This window comes from Melopsittacus undulatus, chromosome 2 (genome assembly GCF_012275295.1).
Source record: "Melopsittacus undulatus isolate bMelUnd1 chromosome 2, bMelUnd1.mat.Z, whole genome shotgun sequence".
In the NCBI taxonomy this organism is placed as follows: Eukaryota; Metazoa; Chordata; class Aves; order Psittaciformes; family Psittaculidae; genus Melopsittacus; species Melopsittacus undulatus.
This window is the reverse complement of record NC_047528.1, coordinates 10449636-10469743: the sequence shown is the minus strand read 5'-3', so window position 1 is coordinate 10469743 and position 20108 is coordinate 10449636. Positions and strand designations below refer to the sequence as shown.

General features: G+C 47.3%; 1 protein-coding gene across 1 annotated transcript in view; it reads right to left on the bottom strand.

Annotated features, from left to right (window-relative positions):
• The window catches only part of AMOTL1 (angiomotin like 1), an 85598-nt gene that overhangs the window by 17089 nt on the left and 48401 nt on the right, over positions 1 to 20108 (bottom strand). Inside the window, 4 exon segments of the mRNA XM_034074384.1 lie at positions 1542 to 1687; positions 10855 to 10944; positions 11985 to 12129; positions 17045 to 17321. Coding sequence (XP_033930275.1) covers positions 1542 to 1687; positions 10855 to 10944; positions 11985 to 12129; positions 17045 to 17321 — 658 coding nt within the window.

The window sequence follows — 20108 nt, the reverse complement described above, 5'->3', positions numbered from 1 at the left end:
AACTTAATGTGATCCTCTTCTTTCCTAGAGGAATAATATCCACTGGAGGGAATGGAGTTCTTCAAATGTTTCTCAATGGGAAGTCAGAATGGTCAGGAACAAAACAGCAATGCCTTCAACACTTACACACACACATATATATACATACATATATAAATATATATATACATATACATACATACACACACACATATATATATAAAGTGAGATAGAGAGTACCTTAAATCTTCCAGACTCTAAGTAACCATTAGTTATCCTAACAGGGGGTCTCACATGCTGGATACCGTGATAGTACACATTCAAATACCACTGAGGTCAATTCACATTTCATCTTTCCAAGACAATAAACTGCTTTTAAGTTACTTCCAGGTATTTGGGAAAACACCTGCTCCTCACAAGCCCCCTTGTGCCCCTGCACCCAGTGGGCTCCTGTGATTCAGCCCCAGACCAGCCCTGGGAGGGTGCAGGTGGGAAATGTGGCACTCAAAGGGAGCAGACCTGCTCAAGATCATGCCAGCAGCCTGTGCCAGAGCCTGAACTTCTACCCAGCCTCCTAGGATAGAGATTCACCAACGGCCCTCCCCTCCCCGGTGACCTGCCACTCACATAGTAAAGTTCATGTTTCTTTTATCACCCGTAAAACATATTCCCTCTTTGTTGGTCCCATGGACAGAGATTTTAGGTCAAAAAGGCCTGGTTTAATAGTCAGAATGCATAGACTGTCAACTAGTTGTTAAATCCACATCTCCTGACCAAAGGTCCTTAAGGAACACAGTAAATGGAGACTTGGAGACCTCCAGTAATAAAGAACTGACAACATCGCTGTTAGTTATAATTCAAACAGAGCATTATTTCTACTTGGAATCTGTCTAGCTTCAGCTTTCAGCTACTAGACATTGTTCTGTGTTTGCCTGTCAATTGAAGAGCTCTCTGTTCCTAGGATTTCTGTTCCTATCTGAATACCTGTTTTCACTATCAGGCTTGTAGGATCATTGCTTAAAGACCTCTTGAGAGTTCTGCACTTCTTTGGTCTCACAGAATGATAGGGCTTTTTCAGCTCCCCAATAAAACCTGTAGCTCTTTGTGTCTCTAAATCCTGGACAGTCTGATTTCAAACCACTGTTCAGAGGAGAAGTTACTGAGCCCTGTGTTGCTGTGCACATCTCAAAAGCCCCCTGACATTCTTCGGGGATAAATGGGATGCACCAACACCATGTATTTGTGTTGTAGTCCCATTCAGTGAGTAGTCCGCTTTTTATTTGATACTTCTATTAATCTTACCATTACCTCAGCCACCAGCTACTTGAGTTTGGTGCTGCTCCTGGCTCTGCTCTGAAAACACCTATGGTTGTGGTTCCCTTTGTTTGCTTGTTTGGCTCAGTGCTGTATAACCATGCATTTTCTCTGTCAAAAGGCCAGTACAAGGGGAGCGGGAAGACCTGCCACACCATGGTTGGGAGGGATTTAGGACTTGGATAGAGGAAGCTCTAACCATGAGCTACCACTGTCCTCAGAGCACAGAGATGTTGCCTGTATCTCACCTCCTCTTCCAGTTTGATGACCTTGGCTTGCGCGTTGTTGAGAGCCTGGTCGAGGATCTCGATGTGCCTCCGCTGGTCCTCATTGGCAGAGCGCACAGCTGCCAGCTCCATCTCCAGCTTCTCCTTCTCCTTCAAGTGCTCTTTGTCTGGAAGGAAGACAAGAACAGGAGCCATTCCAGCAGGACTGCTCACAAGCTGCTCCATGCACCAGAGCTAAGCTGCCACCTCCATAGAAAAGCACAATTTATGTAAAGCAGCAGCAGCTGGGGACATTACAACACAGTGCTGAGACACCATGGGCAAGGAGTTTCTGCTATCAAGGCTCAGTCCCTCAATGCCAGCCTTAAGTGAGCACCAGCAGCAGAGATGAATGGCAGCTTGGGCTGCATCTGCACTAACAGAGCTTGTGGATCTGAGCACAGCCTCATAAAGCAGCTCTGCTGAAGTACCAGCACGTTCCCCTGCTAAATCTTGGCTTGCATCAGCCACTCCTTTCCCATACAACACCCTGCTTGCAAACAGCCTACATCATGGGCTGTCTGTATCTGCCAGTTCAGATGTTGTTGCCCTTCTCTAGGAAAGAAACCTCAGCCCCATGGACATGAGCTGTGCTGTTTCTGACCCGTTTTATTTGCAAAGATGGAGATCACAAGAGATGTGAAGAAGCCAAAAACTAAACACAGATGTGTGCTGGTCAGCCTGAAAATGGAAAGAGGGCAAAGCAATAAGGGAGAATAAGACAGGAGGCATATGAACAAGCCATGCAGAGGAAAGGAGGCTGTGGGAGGCATTTCAGCCCTGCAGGGGTCCTGGGTGACTCTCCAGTGCTGCATGACCTAAGGGTCCAGAGATCAGTGTTCCTCTCCTCTTAAGTGCTTTAATGCATCAGGAGTGAGACTAAAACACGTAGATTACCCCTGTGCTGGAAAATCATCCCTTTTTTGGGTAAGATTTGAAACCATGTTATAAAAAGACCTGGCTAAATTCAGTCAGCTTTGCTCACATCTTTTGCTTCAGCAATGAATTGCAGGCCCACCACTGACGCTGCTGGCAAGCTGCCTGGGGAAATGCTTGGCTCCATCTACCTCTGCCCTGACAGTGCTGAGAAGCCATCTGAGGGAACAGGAGCACTGCACACCAGTCACTGGATCCCTGATGCTGGACCATGAACAGTTAATGATTGGAGGGAGCAGGGATGGAGGTTTCATTCAGTGAAACCTCAGATTTCAAAATCTGGCCTTTATTCTGACTGACAACAGAAACAGCATTTGGAAGGGACATTTCCTCCAGAAATAATTTGGCATCAACTAAACCTTGTTTTGGTTTTTCACTTTTTAAGCACAGCATCACAGAATTTATTATTTTTAACTGAAGCAAAAAGTTGCTCCAAAACCACTGAAATGTGGAAAATCTGCCCCTTTTATCCAGCCTGTCCAAACCAAGTGTGACCACTCAAGCTGGAAGCTCTACCATCCACCTCACCAAGAGGAGTGTCACGAAACCTCACGTGGCCAAAGCCAGCTCATTTCACACCTGAACTATCCACGGAAGGGTCTCATTCTTCCTTAATTACAGGCAGGATGAGAACAGGTTTAATTTACACACTATTGATAGGCGCCTGCATCAAGGTGAGACACACAGGAGCTGAGCCATGGGGAACAACATGCAAGGTGAGCCCAAACCCACCTGGCCATCTTCCCATTTATCCTAAAAGGAGGAATTCAGCACCTCACAAGAAGAAAACGTGGCAGCAACACTGGCACATTTGCTTCTGCAAAGCCCTGTGACTGCTGCACACACCATGCCACTGACTGCCACCATGAGCCATTTTGGGATGATGTAGCCTTACATAGAATCATAGAATAGTTAGGGTTGGAAAGGACCTCAAGATCATCCAGTTCCAATCCCCCTGCCATGGGCAGGGACACCTCACACTAAACCATGTCACCCAAGATTTCATCCAACCTGGTCTTGAATACTGCCAGGGATGGAGCATTCACAACCTCTCTGGGCAACCCATTCCAGTACCTCAGCACCCTAACAGTAAAGAATTTCTTCCTTATATCCAATCTGAACCTCCCCTGTATAAGTTTCAACCCGTTACCCCTTGTCCTAGCACTACAGTCCCTAATGAATAGTCCCTCCCCAGCATCCCTGTAGGCCCCCTTCAAATACCGGAAGGCTGCTATGAGGTCTTCCCATGTTGGCAAGGGATTCTATACTGAACATGCAGACCTCTTCCTTCAACACAAATACATCTAATTCCATCAGGCTGAAGGAACATTAGAATCTACTATACAGAAGTAAAAATCTGGGCAAATTATCAAGCAGCTATTTCAATAGAGGGCAAAGAAGAGGGGAAATGAATGCTGTTTCAGCACTGTGGCACTCCACCACCTCATGGTGGGACTGCACTACATTTTCTACCCTCCCCTCGGAGGAAGACAAGATGATGCTGTACACAGAATAACCACTGAACCCAACGGAAAGCTGGCAAGAAAAAATCAATCTCAACACTTCCCCATGTCAGCTTCTTGCAAAATGCTGGACACACGGTTTTAAACTACTTTCTGTAGTATGTTGATTTGTAGTAAAGAAGGACTTTGTTGGATATACCTTCAATTCTCTTCAAGTACCTCCAAGGTACCCTAGAAGTCTAAAACTATTGTTTTACAGTGCCACCCTTGCATGCACCTTCTGATTTTTTACCTAAGAGACTCCAGCTAATCACTGTTTCTGTTTTCTGGTGGGTCACTGAAGCATCCTATTACAGACCAGCTCCCAGAAGGCTGTTTTGCTGCAATTTACAGTTGTAATCTCACGGCTTTCCAATCACTGCCTCTGTTGTACCTCAATACACTGAGGACATTACACCTATACTCTGGCTGATGAAAATAGGAGAGAAAGGGAAGGGCCTGCTTCAGTGCTTCACAAACAGCATTTCTGACTTGTGAAGCTGGGTAGGTACATCAAGAGTAGATCAGTCTTGGCCCTGCTTTGAAGAAGAAACATCAGACAGAAAGACAGAGTTGATCTGTGCCACCTCTTCCCCACACTCAGATATAACCCCCAGCTTTTCACACATTATATCTAAGTATCAACTTGTTTGACCAATGTAATGCCCACCTCAATACATCTGTAGCTGCTTTTCTCAATGCTGTGATATTGCAGGGGGGTAACAGATGTATTTTAAATACACGCCTTGTTTCTACAGAATGACCACTGCTGGAGGAGGAAAATACATCAAATTATAGCAGTGGGAGCCTAATTTGGCTACTAGAGATTCGCTGGAAAAGAAAACTGGCTCCTGTACCATGTCCATCGTGGTGTTTCCAACAGTTTCTCTTATATATGTTCTTTTATTGCCTTTCCCAGTGGTGGCTCTTAGCTCACAACTGCTAATGCCAAAGACAACTTCTTGAATGGAATCTGTGGGACTCATTTAGCCTCTCATCAGTCTTACAGCTCCTGACATGGCGAGTGTGTGGAGGAGCTCTGCCATTCACTCCATGGGTGTGTATGTCACAGCTGCTGCTGGTCACCCTTGGACCAGCTGATTCATGAGCATGAGCACACCAGAGTCACCTCTTCTACTTATCCAGCTTCAGACAGAACTTGGTCAACTCCAGTGGCCTCACCTTCTGTCATGGTTTAAGCCCAGGCCGTAAATCAGAACCATGCAGTCTACTCCCCCACACTTTTTTTCCCCCTGCTCCCTCAGGGATGGGGAGGAGAATTGAAGGAATGTAACTCCCATGGGTTGAGATAAGAACAGTCCAGTAACTAAGGTATAACACAAATCACTACTGCTACCACCAATAATGATAAGGGAAATAACAAGGGAAGAGAATACAATACCACCCACCGACCGATACCCAGCCCAACCCAGCACTGATCTCACCCTTCTGGGTAACTGCCCCCAGTTCTACATCCCGGGCATGATATGCTGTGGTATGGAATACCTCTTTGGCTAGATTGGGTCAGGTGTCCTGTCTCTGCTTCCTCCTGGCTTCCCCCCCTCCCTGGCAGAGCATGAGACTCAGAAAGTCTTTGGTCAGACTAAACATTACTGAGAAACAACTGAAAACAACAGTGTTATCAGGGATGTTCCCAGGCCGAAAGTCAAAACCACAGCACTGCACCAGCTACTAAGAAGGAGAAAAAATGACTGCTGCTGCTGAACCCAGGACACCTTCCCAAGAGGATGCTGGGGCAGTGAGGCTGAAGAGTGGGACAGGCCCATTGTGCCCTGCCACTCTGCCCAGAGAGACCAGAAATGAGGACAGGACCTTGTTGCCTGCTCCAAAGACCTTTCAGCGGCTAGTTCCCACCCATAAGAATAAGCTAAACAAATGCATAAATAGATTCCATTCACTCCATGCAGCCAGCCAAGAGGAGGTTTCCCACAGTTTTACTGAATTCTTTGCCCACCAAACAGGGCCAGGTTGCCAGACATTGAGATTTCCCTCCAGATGAGCAGCAAAGCCACAGTCCCCCCATCTGTCCCTCTGCCTGAGCCTTGCTGCAGCCCCTGCAGCTGTGATTTGATGCTGACTAAGCTGAGCCTGGAGCAGCAGCAATGCAGAACTGGGAAATGAAGCAGCTCTTTCCATCCCCACTGGCAGGTCTCCATGAGAAGAAAAAAAGAAAGCAGATACAAATGCCAAAAGAGCTCATTGCAGTCTTCTCCTCCTGCAGTTTCGCTCATAAATGGCATGCTTCCCACAGCCCTCTGGAGTTTAGGCCACACCAGCACCAAGAAAAGGCTGAGAAGCTGCAAGAGGTCGTGCTTGAGTCCCTGAGTCCATTTTCTCACATGGTGGTTAATGGGGATTCCACACTGCAACTGATAATTATGATCAATTCTAATGTACTTAACAAATGGTTTGGGGTAAGGGTTACTCATGGTCACTGAATGAAGCAGGGATGCAGAAAGGTTTGGTGCTCTGTTGTCAGAGGAAGTCATTGAATCTCCATTGTAGCTGGTGATGGCTTTCCTTACCCTACAAAGTATCGTGGGCAGCTTGAACTTGGTCTGATTTACATCTCGGGCATTCTATTTGCATGTCATGAAGTACAAGTCAGGACAATCTGACCTTCATGTGTTGAAAAACTGATTTCCCATGCCCTTTCCCTTCAGAAGGCAGGGGGAAGTCAAGTAAAACAGATCCATTTTATAATGTGACACTTCAGGATGCTGCTCCATGCACTGGTGCCCTTGGCTATGGGTACATGGGGGCACGTGCAGCTCATGGGCAAGGAGCTCTGTACCACTTGCCCCTGCAACTTCTGCCTCTGCCCTGATTATTTCCTGTGTTAACACTGAATGGCTCTTAGTCTGCCCCAAATCCCTTCCTCAAAATCATCCACTGTGGGCGTTTTCTTTGGCTGGATTCATTCAATGAGAATATTTCTTTGCCTGGGATACTTGGGACAGAGATACGTGCACAAGTACAAGTCACATCCACTGAGAGCTCCCAGGAAGCATGAGGCTCTACCAACACACTGCCAAAACTGTCTTCACATCCCCACTAATGGATGTAGAGCCCCATGGATGTGCACAGACCCCAATCTTCCCTGCTCTGACAGTGTCTCTAAGTTCAGAAGCCCCAGAAAGACACACATCATTCTCAGACTGTTACCATAAGCTTTCTCTCTGCCCCATGCCCTTGAAACCATCCTCAGTCTTCCTGCCTCTCCCCTTCCACAGCTCTTAGCCTCCTCCTGCCTGGCTCTCCTCTCACTTGTATGGGCCCATACACCTTCTTTGGTTGCTGCTTCATGTCTTTCCTCAAAAGAACCTTTTCCACTCACAAACCAGCACAAAATTAGGATGAAACTAATAGACTGTGAGCTCTCTCCTACACCAACACAACAGCAGCATTTTTCTTAGGCACTTAATACTTTGAGGCATGCAGCCTGGCTTTACCTACTATTATTACAAAGAATTAGAGCTTTTGTCACCTCTGGTCTCCATCTCAGTAATGGAGAGCTCTGCAAAGAACTGAGAGATGATCCCTGCACATCCTGTCTTGTCAGACTTCTCTTACAGGATTTTATTCCTATTACTGGAGTGTTACCACCGTATTAATTCTCCAGTATTACCAAGAAGGAGCATTAAAAAGCCTCAAGATCTTTATCTTTCCTTCTTTACCTCATCATGGGACTGGCTTAAAAATTATAACTTTTAGAAACCCACTGATGTTGGAGTCTTTTTTCTAACTTAGGTCATGGATGTCAAGGGTCATGTTTTCAGGTTCTTTTCCATAAATACAGGGAATATAAATCTGATTTTGCTTTCCTAATGATTCATATTCACTAATCTGACTTAATAAGCTACTACCCTTAGGAAAAACACAAACATGAGGTTCATGACAAAATTGCAGTAGCTGATGCCAACCTCATGAAGTTTAACCATGCCAAGTGAAAGGTCCTACACCTGGGTCAGAGCAATCCCAGGCACAGCTACAGGTTGGGCAGAGAAGAGAAGAGATTCAGAGCAGCCCTGTGGAGAAGGACTTGGGGGTGCTGGCTGATGAGAAAATGAACATGAGCCAGCTTCAGTGTGCACTTGCAGCCCAGAAAGTCAACCGTATCCTGGGCTGCATCAAAAGGAGCGTGACCAGCAGGTTGAAGGAGGTGATCCTGCCCCTCTGCTCTGCTCTCGTGAGACCTCACTTGGAGTATTCTGGTGTCCTCAACATAAAAAGGACATGGAACTGTTGGAACAAGTCCAGAGGAGGCCATGAGGATGATCAGGGGGTTGTAGCACCTCCCATATGAAGCCAGGCTGAGAAAGTTGGAGCTGTTCAGCCTGGAGAAGGCTGCGTGGAGACCTCATAGCAGTATTCCAGTATCTGAAGGGGGCCTATAGGGATGCTGGGGAGGGACTATTCATTAGGGACTGTAGTGATAGGACAAGGGGTAACGGATTGAAACTTAAACAGCAGAGGTTTAGACTGGATGTAAGGAAGAAATTCTTTACTGTAAGGGTTGTGAGGTACTGGAATGGGTTGCCCAGGGAGGTTGTGAATGCTCCATCCCTGGCAGTGTTCAAGACCAGGTTGGATGAAGCCTTGGGTGATATGCTTTAGTGTGAGGTGTCCCTGCCCATGGCAGGGGGGTTGGAACTGGATGATCTTAAGCTCCTTTCCAACCCTAACTATTCTATGATTCTATGATGGGAGTGCACGGAGGAACCATTTTTTCTCTTCTTCTAAAAATGACTATTTCAGTCTCAGTAGCCAACTGAACACATGGCAGCTAAACTGAGCTGCACCCCTTCTCCTCTAACCTTTCTGCCTAAGCATCCCATCAAAAGATGTGAAGAGGGTACAGACTGTGCTTGCAAACCTCCTGGCTGGCTGTGAGGTGCAGCCCTGGTCATGGCCTGCCCCTGGGCAAGACTCATGAACAATCTCAGTGTACATATCATAGAGTCACAGAATGGTTTGTGTTGGACAGGACCTTAAAGCTCATCCAGTTCCAACCCCCTGCCATGGGCAGGGACACCTTCCACTAGACCAGGTTGCTCCAAGTCCCTGTATCCACCCTGGCCTTGAACACTGCCAGGGATGGGGCAGCCACAGCTTCTCTGGGCACCCTGTGCCAGCGCCTCAGCACCCTCACAGGGAAGAACTTCTTCCTAATGTCTAATCTAATTCTACCCCTTTTCAGCTTAGAACCATTCCCCTTGTCCTGTCACTACCTGCCCTTGTAAAAAGCCCCTCTCCAGATCTCTTGTCAGCCGCTTTAGGTATTGGATGCAGTCAGCAACAGAGGATTTGCAAGCAAAACCTTTTATGGGCTTCAGAGAGGTGTTTTAGGCGGGTAGCTTGATATCGAGGTCATTACTGTGCATGCAGCAGCTCCAAGAACATGACTGAAGAGGACTTGCCTTTCATGTGCCCATTTTTCTATTCTTGGAAGCACTCTGCATTGCATTAGTAACATTTAGCTCTCTGGCTCTAGCCAGGAGACACTCCAAGCATCCAGACCATCTTATGTGATAGGATCCGAAAGCTATATTTGTTTGTAAGCTGTGAATTGATAGCAGCAATATACTGAGAGCTCAGCACAACTTCTCATTGCTAGATATTTATCAGTAGAAGCACAGAGCATGTTTATGCACTGCAAAATGACTCAAATAACTGAGTCCATCCTGGGATTTAACTTTCCCTACCTGTTTATGGGAACACACCGGAATTCTCTATTGAAGACAGCAGACCCCAGTCTCCAGTTTGCACTGTGCAATTTACCCTGTTTGAAGTCTTCCCAAGGATGACAACACCTACATAGCAATGCTGTTTTACTAACAGATCATCCCTTGAATTTGCAACAGAATCTACATGCCCTTGTGGCAACTGCTAATATGACAAAGCTAACACAGTCATGGAGAACATCATTAAATTCTCTTCTGGTTTGCGCACACATGCACCAAATGATCAGTGAAGTTGCTGTGTTGGCATCAAGGAGATGGTTTTCCTGCATTTGGAGGAGCTGGTGGACATTGCAGTGAGGCACACGAAGTAGTATCAAACACTACTGGAGGTGGCCAGTTCTCCACTTAAGGATCTGCAGTTACAGCTCATCTTTCAAGTCAGCTCTTGGTGCAATAAATAAAACAGAAGGATTAGATGTACACAGCATTCAGCTTCAGTGGGATTTCAGCCCACAAGGTAGTGCAAAAGGCCTTCTGGAAGCATGCTGAAGATGCTCAGGATACAAGAGAAGCCACACACTCAGCCAGCATCCAGCTGCTTGGGTTTTGGATTGAATGGTCACATGGAGCCACCAGCACATGGCAGGGAAATGCCGCAGCACTGTGCCCAGGCATTGTGGGAGCCTAGAATCTGTTGGGGATGGATGCTTTTGTTGTAAAACCTTTGCCTCATCAGTCCTTTGTGAAAAAGGTGGTCCAGCTCTGCTCTCCCTCCTGGTAGTCAAACCATGGCACTCACAACAAGTCAACAGCGGTTTTCTGGGCTTTTCCCAGCCAAGCAAAGAGCCTGGCTTCCCTAAAAAGCACGTATCCTTGGAGATGATCCCTGCAAGCAACACTTCACCATTTCAGATAAATATTTATAAAAATAAGCTGTGTTTCCATTAACTCCCACTGCCTGCTTCTGGTGCTCAGAGAGAGAAAACAAACAGCCTAAGCAATCCAGTCCAAAGCTTAAATAAGAGTATGTGATGAATTAGCCAAGTAAAACCAAGCCATAAGGTCAGCAATAATTAACAGCAAAGTATTCACCTCCACTCCAGCATGCATATACGTCTATGCCACTCCAAAACAGATTAGCACAGTACTCACTCTGAGTGACATAAAGGCCCTCTGTTGATTTATCCTCATGCCCATCGAAGTCTCTGCTGGCCAGCTGCCTATTGGCTGTCTCCAGTCGTTCTGCAGAAAACAGGAAATACTTTAAGTATAAATATATGTATATAAAGTTGTAGGCCAAGCAAGGAAATCAGATGCATGCCAGCAGAGCAGTGTAAATAGACTCTCTGGAGGAGGACACTAAGACGGAGGCTGACACATACATAAAAGATGAGGCCTTTGACCTCTTCCATGAAGCTGTGTCATTCAGATCTACAGAAAGTGGAAGAAAAGCCTCTGCCATGCCCAGGCAGTTCATTCCTCACAATGTCCACAATGCACAAGGCATCTGCAATCTCAATTACCCAGCATTGCAGGGGGACAGGGGCATTCCCACAGTGGAGTGCTGCCCCTGGTGCAGTAAGATGCCCTGGGGGAAGGCAGCCCCCAGCCCAGTGACACCAACCCTTGGGTATGCCTTGGGAAAGGAGAAGTTTTCTGCAGCCAGGAACAGCTTTCCTTACAAAGGTCCTGCTTTTAAGTGTCCCCCTCCTCCAAAGACCATGCACGACTGCAAAAACCATGAGCCAGCTTGCAGAAGGCATCTCACTGCATAAGGAGGTACCAAAGTACCCCCATCAGGTTCCTGGACAGGTAACAGCTACCCAACATACCCCCCATTTGCTTTTTGGTAAGGATATACCCTCAATTTCATGGTTTTAATACAAAAAAGAGATACCCTTTGATACTTGCTACTGGTTCATGAAAGCACTGAACTCTGAGGTTTATGGGTTGTACAATACTGCTCTATATCACGATTTGCTCTTCGGCTTGTTAAGAGCTGAATGAGACTTCAGGTCGGGTGGCCTTGCTGTCAAATCAATATCTGCAAGTGCTAAATGCAAAGGCATCCTCTGAAGCTCACTCATATTTTGCCAGAAGGTTTCCTTGCCACCGGGGGGGGTAACAGCAGTTTTGTCTTATGCCAGTGAGCAAGGCCTGATTTCTCCAGATGTTTATCTAAAACATACGTGAAGCTACTCCTCTAAAGCTCTGGATCTTGTGAGAAGTGAGACACCATGTTAACACAGTGGGGAAAAACCACCCAAGCAAGTGCAACGTACCACGGAGATCCCTGTTGAAGTCATGAAGTCTCCTAATTTCTCCTTCGAGCTTGTTTCTCATCGCTTTGTCCAAAGACTCCCTCTTAGTGGTGGTCTTGACCAAGCCCTCGTAAGCTTCTGAAATCCTCTGAATCTCTATTTCAAACTGAAAACAGAGAGAGCTCCTGTTAAAGCCCAGCAGGAACATGTCCCATGCCAGTGTTTGCCCATCATGTTTCAATGAGGATCGGGGCGATGCTCATGCTGAGTGTCACACCAGCCACCAGTTCTGCAATGACCAATCTCCCCAGTGGAGGATGGCAGGACGCCCTGGCAGTGCTGGAGGTTCCTGCCCTCCAGCACTGTGTGCAGCTCACCATGCCACAGCATCCCATGGACACTCTGCTGGTGGCTCCCAGTGCTGGAGTGGGCCAGACTTGATGTACCTGCTCATTTGCCTTCACTCTATGATTGAGGTGAGTGCATTAGCATCATCCAAGAGGAGGAACGAAGGAAATGGTGCATTTGTGTGTGATGTATTCTTTTCTAGAAAGGGTTGTAGAAGGCAGGATTTGTCATTCTGCCAGATCCCGGATCCAGAACTTAGCTCTGGGTGCCATCAGACGTGTTCTAGACTCAATTCTGATCTCATGTCAGTTTTAAACTGTTGTGCTTCACTCCTTTCTGTCCTTGACTGCAGACTGCTCTATACAAGAAGAAACTCTATGACAGACCAAAGAAATCTTCAGGGTTTTCAGTTTTCTTATCTTCATCTCATTGAAGTCCAGCAAACTGCAGGCAGGGCATGAAGAAGTCCTTCGTAGTGGACCTGCATCTTAACACCTGAGCCCAAAGGACTGACAGGAGCATAGTCCCCAGCAGAGTTTTGCTGTTCAGGTCAACCCAAACAACTCTTTTAATAAGCCAATGTCATGTTAACTGTTACCTCTTTACTAAAATCGTTGCTGCACGAATGATCAATGCCAATGTGAGAATCTGCTCCTGCATGCCTGGCCCTTGTGTTCATAAAGGAAACCTTGATAATGTGCACAGGCTGGAAAACGATGAGATAAATATAGCCTCCCACATACCTTTCTAAATGTGGTGCTTTTTTAGCCTCTTGAATCATGGGTGGGATGGATTCGTGTTTGTTAAGCCAAGGTGCAAGCCCAGCTCCACTTGCAGTGGAGGTGAAGGTGGGTCCATCTCCAGGGCTCACTAAGCTTTAGGTGTTATCTGCCAACTGCAGCACTTGCAGAATACAAGCTCCAGGGATGCTGGAGCTGTCACCCATTGCCTGTGTAGGAACCTGCAGCCAGGCTCCAGCAGCCTGGATTTGTGCTTCCCACAGTGATAATTCTCCACAGCTCCAATGGGATGAGCTGTTGAACCAGCCATATCCCATGCTGTGACACTCCTTGGGTCAGCTACAAACTTAGATGATTCTGACTCTCCATTTAAGTTTCTCTGAAGCAGGAGCTGCAGGAAGCCCCAATGCCCTTCCCCTTACTAGGAAAGCAGGTCCTCCTTCCCCACCCTGCTGAGGCACAGCCAGATACCACGTGCGCTTCCACCACAAGAACAGCACACTTGGAGGAATGCTGCATGAATCCAAAGCTGTCTGAAATTCAAACTAAACCTTACTGCGGTTCAGAGAAAGTCAATGAGTCTTCTTTGTCCTCATAGGCTGGCAATGCAAGCTTGCACAAAGCCTCATCGAGGAGTCTGACCTTCTTTCGCAGTTCTGGGCCCCACCATTTAAGAAGGATGTGAAGGCCCTTGAATGCATCCAGAGGAAGGCAACAAATGCAATTCCCTATAAGGAGTAGCTAAGAACTTAGGGTTTGTCTAGTTTGGAGAGACAAGGCTGAGGGGGAACCTCATTGATCTCTACAGCTTCCTGAGGGGGGAAGTGGAAAGGGAGATGCTGATCTCTGCTTCCTGGTACCAAGTGACAGAACACGTGGGAATGGTTTAAAGCTGTGCCAGGAGGGGTTTAGACTGGACATTAGGAAGCATTTCTTTATTGAGATGGTGCTCAAACACTGGGACAGGCTTCCTAGAGAGGTGGTTGATGCCCCAATTGGACAACGCTCTTGATAACACACTTTAGCGTGGAGTCAGCTAAAATTGCCTGAATTGGTCAGGCAATTGAAGCAGATGATCACTGTAGGTTCCTCCCAACTGAAACAATCTATTCTATGACTATGACCTACAATCAAATATCAATTTCATGTGAATTTTCCAGAATAGAAGTGATGTTGATGAGTAATTAAAGTAACAGCACTTGATTCTATTACAGCTTCTTTAGATCAGTGTGACCTCCACTAGCAGAAGGTTTCTCTTCCTGTAAATAGAGGCTATAGTCAGCCTCTATGAGGAGGCACCATCACACTGCTCTCCTTGACCATTTAAGCAGACTGAGATTCTTTCTCCTTGAAAGAAAAGTTTGGCTTAGCACAAGTAATTTTTAAATCACTTTCCTGAATCTTTAAGTACGTGATCCCAACCAGAACCCCCTGCTCCTAGTTGGGTGTCCTGATACCCTCCGGTTTCCATACCTCCCCTCTCCTGCGTGAGCCACTACATGCAGGAGAAGATGCCTGCTCCAGCGTGCTCCTACCACAGTGAAGCAGATTTGTCAGCACACAGGGGGGTTTCCACAGCCCAACAGTACTGCCCAATGCTGCTGGTTACCACATGGGCTCTGCTCTGCCCGTTATCTCCTGCTATTTCCCAAAACACATCACCACACAAGCCTCCAGCAGCCCTGCAGGCTGAGTTCTGCAGGAAGAGAAAGAAGCTCCATCAGCACTGAACAAAATTACAGGAGGGCAGAATGGCCACAGATCGTGTTGGTGTTTCTCAGCAGCTCTGGGATTTCCCTCCCCTGCATTCTCTGTAGGGGAAAAAACAGTTCAGCCTCTTCTCTGCCTGGGAGCTCCTAGAGCCGACCCACTTGAACAACCCACACACACAGCACGGGGATGACGAGCAGCCCAGCCTGGCAATTACACTTGGGTGAGGTAACATCCTCCAACAGCAAAACAGCAGCAAAGAAAGAGAAATTAATGCTTTCCTTTTGCAAAAATAAAGCTCAAATTTAACTGTGCACAAGGCCCCCGGAATCTTTTCAGGTAAGAAAACCAGACAGCTCATCAAAGAGCACAGGGATGAATCACCGCCTTGTACCTAGTGCAGAGTCTGTTCAGACACAGCTGAGAATGTGACAGCCCTCAGGGCTGATGTGTTCACACAAACACCCTGACAGCCCTCCACATCAAGCTGATTTCCTAATTTCTCCTCCTATTCTGTAATGAATGAAAGCGATGGAAGGCCCTACCTAGAATAAGCTTGCTACACGCAGGTGAAAAAGAACTCCTCATGACCCTTCCCACTTCCAACAAGGGGGAAGAATTTTCTCACCCAAAGCAGGTAATTTAACTCACTGTCACGTTTTCAGAGGTGATGTTCAGCTGAAACTGTGGGAACAGAGGAGGACCTGCCCTGGCCTGTGATCAAACACATTAAAACCAGCATGGGAGGGATACTGTGTGTTAAGGCTTCGGTTGAGGATGTTTTCCTGAAGAAAGAATGCACTTGAGCATGGGTTTCACTTCAATACTCCGCTTACATTCCCCCCAAGTCAATGGGACTCGAGTCCACACTGTTGACTGAAGTGAGATTTCAGCCCATGCTTGAATACCTTTCTGTTGGTGTCTGATGCAATTGACTCATGGGGCATCCAAGATAAAGAGAGAGCCTTTTCCAAGAGCGTAAAAGGAAATTGGAACAGTTTTAGGGCATCGCACTCAAATACCTTTAACTGAACAACGCGGCTTTTGTGAAGTTAGTAGCTGGAATATTTCTTGTTGCCCACAAAGGCCATAGGGAAGTCAGTGCTAACATCTCTGCAGACATCTTCACTAACAGTTAATGTGGCTGCAAACATTGAGATCCCAATGAAATTTAGGAAATCCTGTGAATAAACTCAAGTCATCTGGTTGCAGAGGAAGGGGCTGAAAGGACAACAGCAGCTACCAAACAACAGGTCTTTGTACTAACCCAGGTAAATGGTCTCGCAGAGCTGCCTCTTCTCTATGAAGGGTGTTTCCAAGAGTACCCTCATCTCACCCTCATCTCACCAGGCACAAAAACCCAGAGCTCCTATTTAGACTCCTAAACTCAGAGAGAAAAGACCTGCAGCTTAGGTCCATGTGTGTATAAGCAGCAGGAAGACACAAATAAAATGCCAGTGTAGGATACTGAATAACTCATTTGGTCTGTGCCCTTGGGACCCAAAGCCAGCGGATCTGGGGAGCCTCTCTGCTTTGTCTTCAGCAAGGTCTCGGTTTTAAGCAACTTCTACTTCATTTGATTTGACTCTATCTTGTCTGTGGGTTGCCTCGGGTGACATCAGCCTTCTCCACCGCAAATGCCAGCTTGTGTACAGAAAACATCTCTTGGCAGGATCTCTTTGCAAAGGGTATTGAGCAAAATCTTTACCAAATGGTTCTCTCAGTGCTTTATTAACCAACGTGTTCAACGCTGCGTATCTAACATCAGCCCTTGGGAACCTGGAGAGCAGTCACTGAAAGCCTCTGAGACAATCAAGTTAACGCATTTCCAAACAACGGGCAACCCAACTGATGGCTGTTACACTTGCGAAGAGCCTGGAGCACCACATGAGCCTATTGCAGTGACAAGACTGCCCAGGACAGATGTGGCCATGCTTTTCAAATACTTCTCACCGGCAGCTCTACCCCTGTCTAGATGGTGAAGGAGCATCCCGTGCCCAAGGGAGACTTCCAGGGAAAGCTTTGGGAAGGCTAGCATGGGAGGATGGAGGTGGAAAGTCTCTAACTACGAAATATATGATGGGTTGCCCCATTTCACACTAAAGGCAGGAAAGTCCAGAGGCCACAGTGCACAGCATTACACTTCTGAAAGACCACCATGGAGAGGCAGCAGAGACAGCCACTGGTGCATCACCACTGGAGTGACATGACTATGAAGAACAGCTTGTGACACCCAAATGCAGAAGCACCAAGACAGTTGCCCCATCCCCACCTCTCACATACCTTCTGCAGCTTGTCTGCCTTCTCGTAGTACCCCTCCAGCTCCTGCCGCAGCACGTGGTTCTCCTCGGACAGCATCTCTACCATCTGCTGCGCCCGCTCCACGATGGCGAAGGCATCGGGTGTTAGCTGCTGGCCCGGTGGCGTCGGTGCCTGGGCAGGAGCCTGCAATGGGGGCAAGGTACCCGGGAGCAGGGGGCCGGTGGCAGCGGTGGCTTGTGAGGACATGGGGCTGTGCTGCTGGGCCGGCGGCGGTGGGAAGGGCGGCTGGCATTGTCGGCTGTGGGGAAGCACACATGGGGGAGGCGTTAGAGCCACGCGCACCTCGCATCACGCGCAGGAGCGGTTGCCCGATGACTGCTCGGTTTATTAATGGTTGTGAGCGTGCGGTTGTGATTCCGGTCCTCAGTCACTCCTGAATACCAACAATTGCAGCAGGCAGCGGGTAAATTGTCTCCTTGCCTGCTCTTGACAGTGATGTATACATCTGGCACGAAGGAATAAAGGAGGCATTGACTGGAAAGCGGCGTTTTTGCCTAGGTGAGCAGCTAATATTTCAGCAGGCAGCCAGCCCCTCCCTGCCCCCCCTTGCCACAAACCCCACCGCTGAGCAGCACAAGCCGGCGGGCTCGAAGGAAACACAAGGGATGCATTACTCACCCTTGGAACACCGCTCCCTGCCTGGAGCAAGACTGGCTGATGGGTTGAGCTGGGAGGTGAAAGGAAGTGATGTGAGCAAAGCAGCATCCCCGAGCAGCTTCAGCAAGCGCCAAAGGGAAGGGCTGCTGCAGAGCTGCTGGAGGCACAGCCCCAGTCAGTCACAGCGAGCCATGAAAGACATCTTCTAGCGTGAGACCTCATTGTGTCACTCCCCGACTAACAGCATCCATCACCCAGGCTTGTGGTGCGGAAGGATAAGAAGTGAATGGGCAGAGGATGTGCTTGTGGGCTAGGGTTTGCGATGGTGCAGGGTCTTTAATCCACCCAGTCACAATCTGCAGTGGCACTCAGGAGGATGTCCCAGCAGTGAGGGTAAGCCTGTGGATGGGAGCTCAAGAAAGGAGACAGCCCCTGTTTCAAAAGAGGGGAATTCCAGCAGGAAACGGTCCATCTCCATCCCTCCATCCACCACACACACATCTTCAGAGCCTGGGCCAGGGTGAGCAGCCCCATGCAAGCCCCGCTGTGCACAGGCTGAGCCGTTCCTCATCCCAGATGCCAAAGCTGTGGAATTTCTACACCACAGTTGTCCAACAGCCTCAACCCAGAGCATGCGGGATGTCTGTGCCAGAATCCATCCTGGCTGGAAAATAAGCTGGCTGCTGGATCCCACCTGAAGTCCACAATCGAGCACCCTCTGAAAGCTGCATTTTAGCTTAACCACAAGGTGTAGATACTGCTGCCTTTATTTCTGTACCCTACACAAGGCAGGAGATCTATCAAACAGATGGATTTACCCCATTCGGCCTCAAAGATCCATGAATGCTATCTTTTACACGGAAGATTTTGTGCTATATAAATACACAATAAAGAGGATGACCATTTTCCTCAGCACCTACAAGGCTTCTCAAAGCGGGAGGGTTCAAAAACTGAGTCAGTGTTGGCCTAATTCTACTGCAATAACCTGTTACTGCCTTCAGCTGCAGCACAAGATGAAAAGTGAAGGCAATTTTAAAGCCCTGTCCTAAAAGCAACCAGCCCTTCCTTAGACCAAAACCATGTCTCTTAGCAGTGCCTGGTGATCAGAGCCCACGTGGGCCAATAAGTCCAATGAGCCTGTGCCCCACCATGGGCACCGCTTCCACACCATCCTCACAGTGCCCCTTTCCTTCTGCTGCTCCAGTGTGTAAAGCCCAGCAAGAAATTCCACACCTATCACAGGACTGGGATATTTCTTTGCTCAAAAATCTGAACAATAAAGAACATCAGAAGAGTTAATAATAAAGAACATGCAAAAGATGCTCCACAAGCACAAGCAAATGCAGCCACACACACAGCACCTCACCATTGATGCTGACAGCCACCCTGCACTTGTGCATTTGACCACAGCAATCTGTTCAGCTGCAAGTTTGTTTGTCTTCACCAAAATGCAGGCCACAGCTGACTTTATGCAGGTAAAAGCCCTTTCTGGACACAGTTATACCGCTACAAAGACAGATTTGCTACGGGTACAGGTTTTCTCACTTCTTTATGGAATAGCTTAAAGCAATGCAATTAAATTGATCTCTGAATCTAAACCAGGGGAGATAATAGCAATTTTCCTGTATTACCATCTTTGGTCATAAATGTACCCTTCAAATGCTTGCAGGATCTCCTGACACTGTTCATTTGGGAAATCTCTACCTCCCATCAGTTTAACCTCTTCACACACCCTTCAGTCTGTCTAGCTTTACCCTACAGAGAGAGGAAAGATCCTTGGGATCTCCATTTTCTTGACCTGCAAACCACTTATTGAGCTACTGAAGATTTACACCTTGTAGCAGCAGCCAGGCACCAGAGTCTCCATAGTGAGGGCCACAGGAGAGATTCTCCAAAGTGTTTTCCAGCGTGGAAAACTGAACAGGCACAATCCACATTTATGCCTTTGAACCATGGCTGTTCAACGGAATGAGCATGTTTCTGACTCCCCTTTTTCCTTGTTTGATCTGTCCCAGTTTAGTTCTGACTTAGCCAACTGCCAAATCTCTGAGTGTCTATGCAATAAAGTCAGCACAGCAATTCACATGAGCAAATCAACATGCAGAGAAGCAGGAGAGTTACACCATCGGCTTAGTTCACATCCAACTTCTCATGTAAAGCTCCAACGAAATGAAGTGATCAGGATTATCCTGAGCTCCTTTGGGCTTAGTAAAGAATGACATTCTAAAATGCTTCTACTGTATTTTAAATGTTGATCTTCCTCTGCATTAGAGCAGGTTAAAATCTTCCAGCCAACATGTTTTCATCAAAAATCATCCTTCTCAGAAGCATGAATATTAGGAGTTTTGGACACTTTGCATTTCTATTATAAATGTACTTCTTTTGCTGATGTTATTTTAGAAGTAGGGCTCCTATACACTTCTGCAAG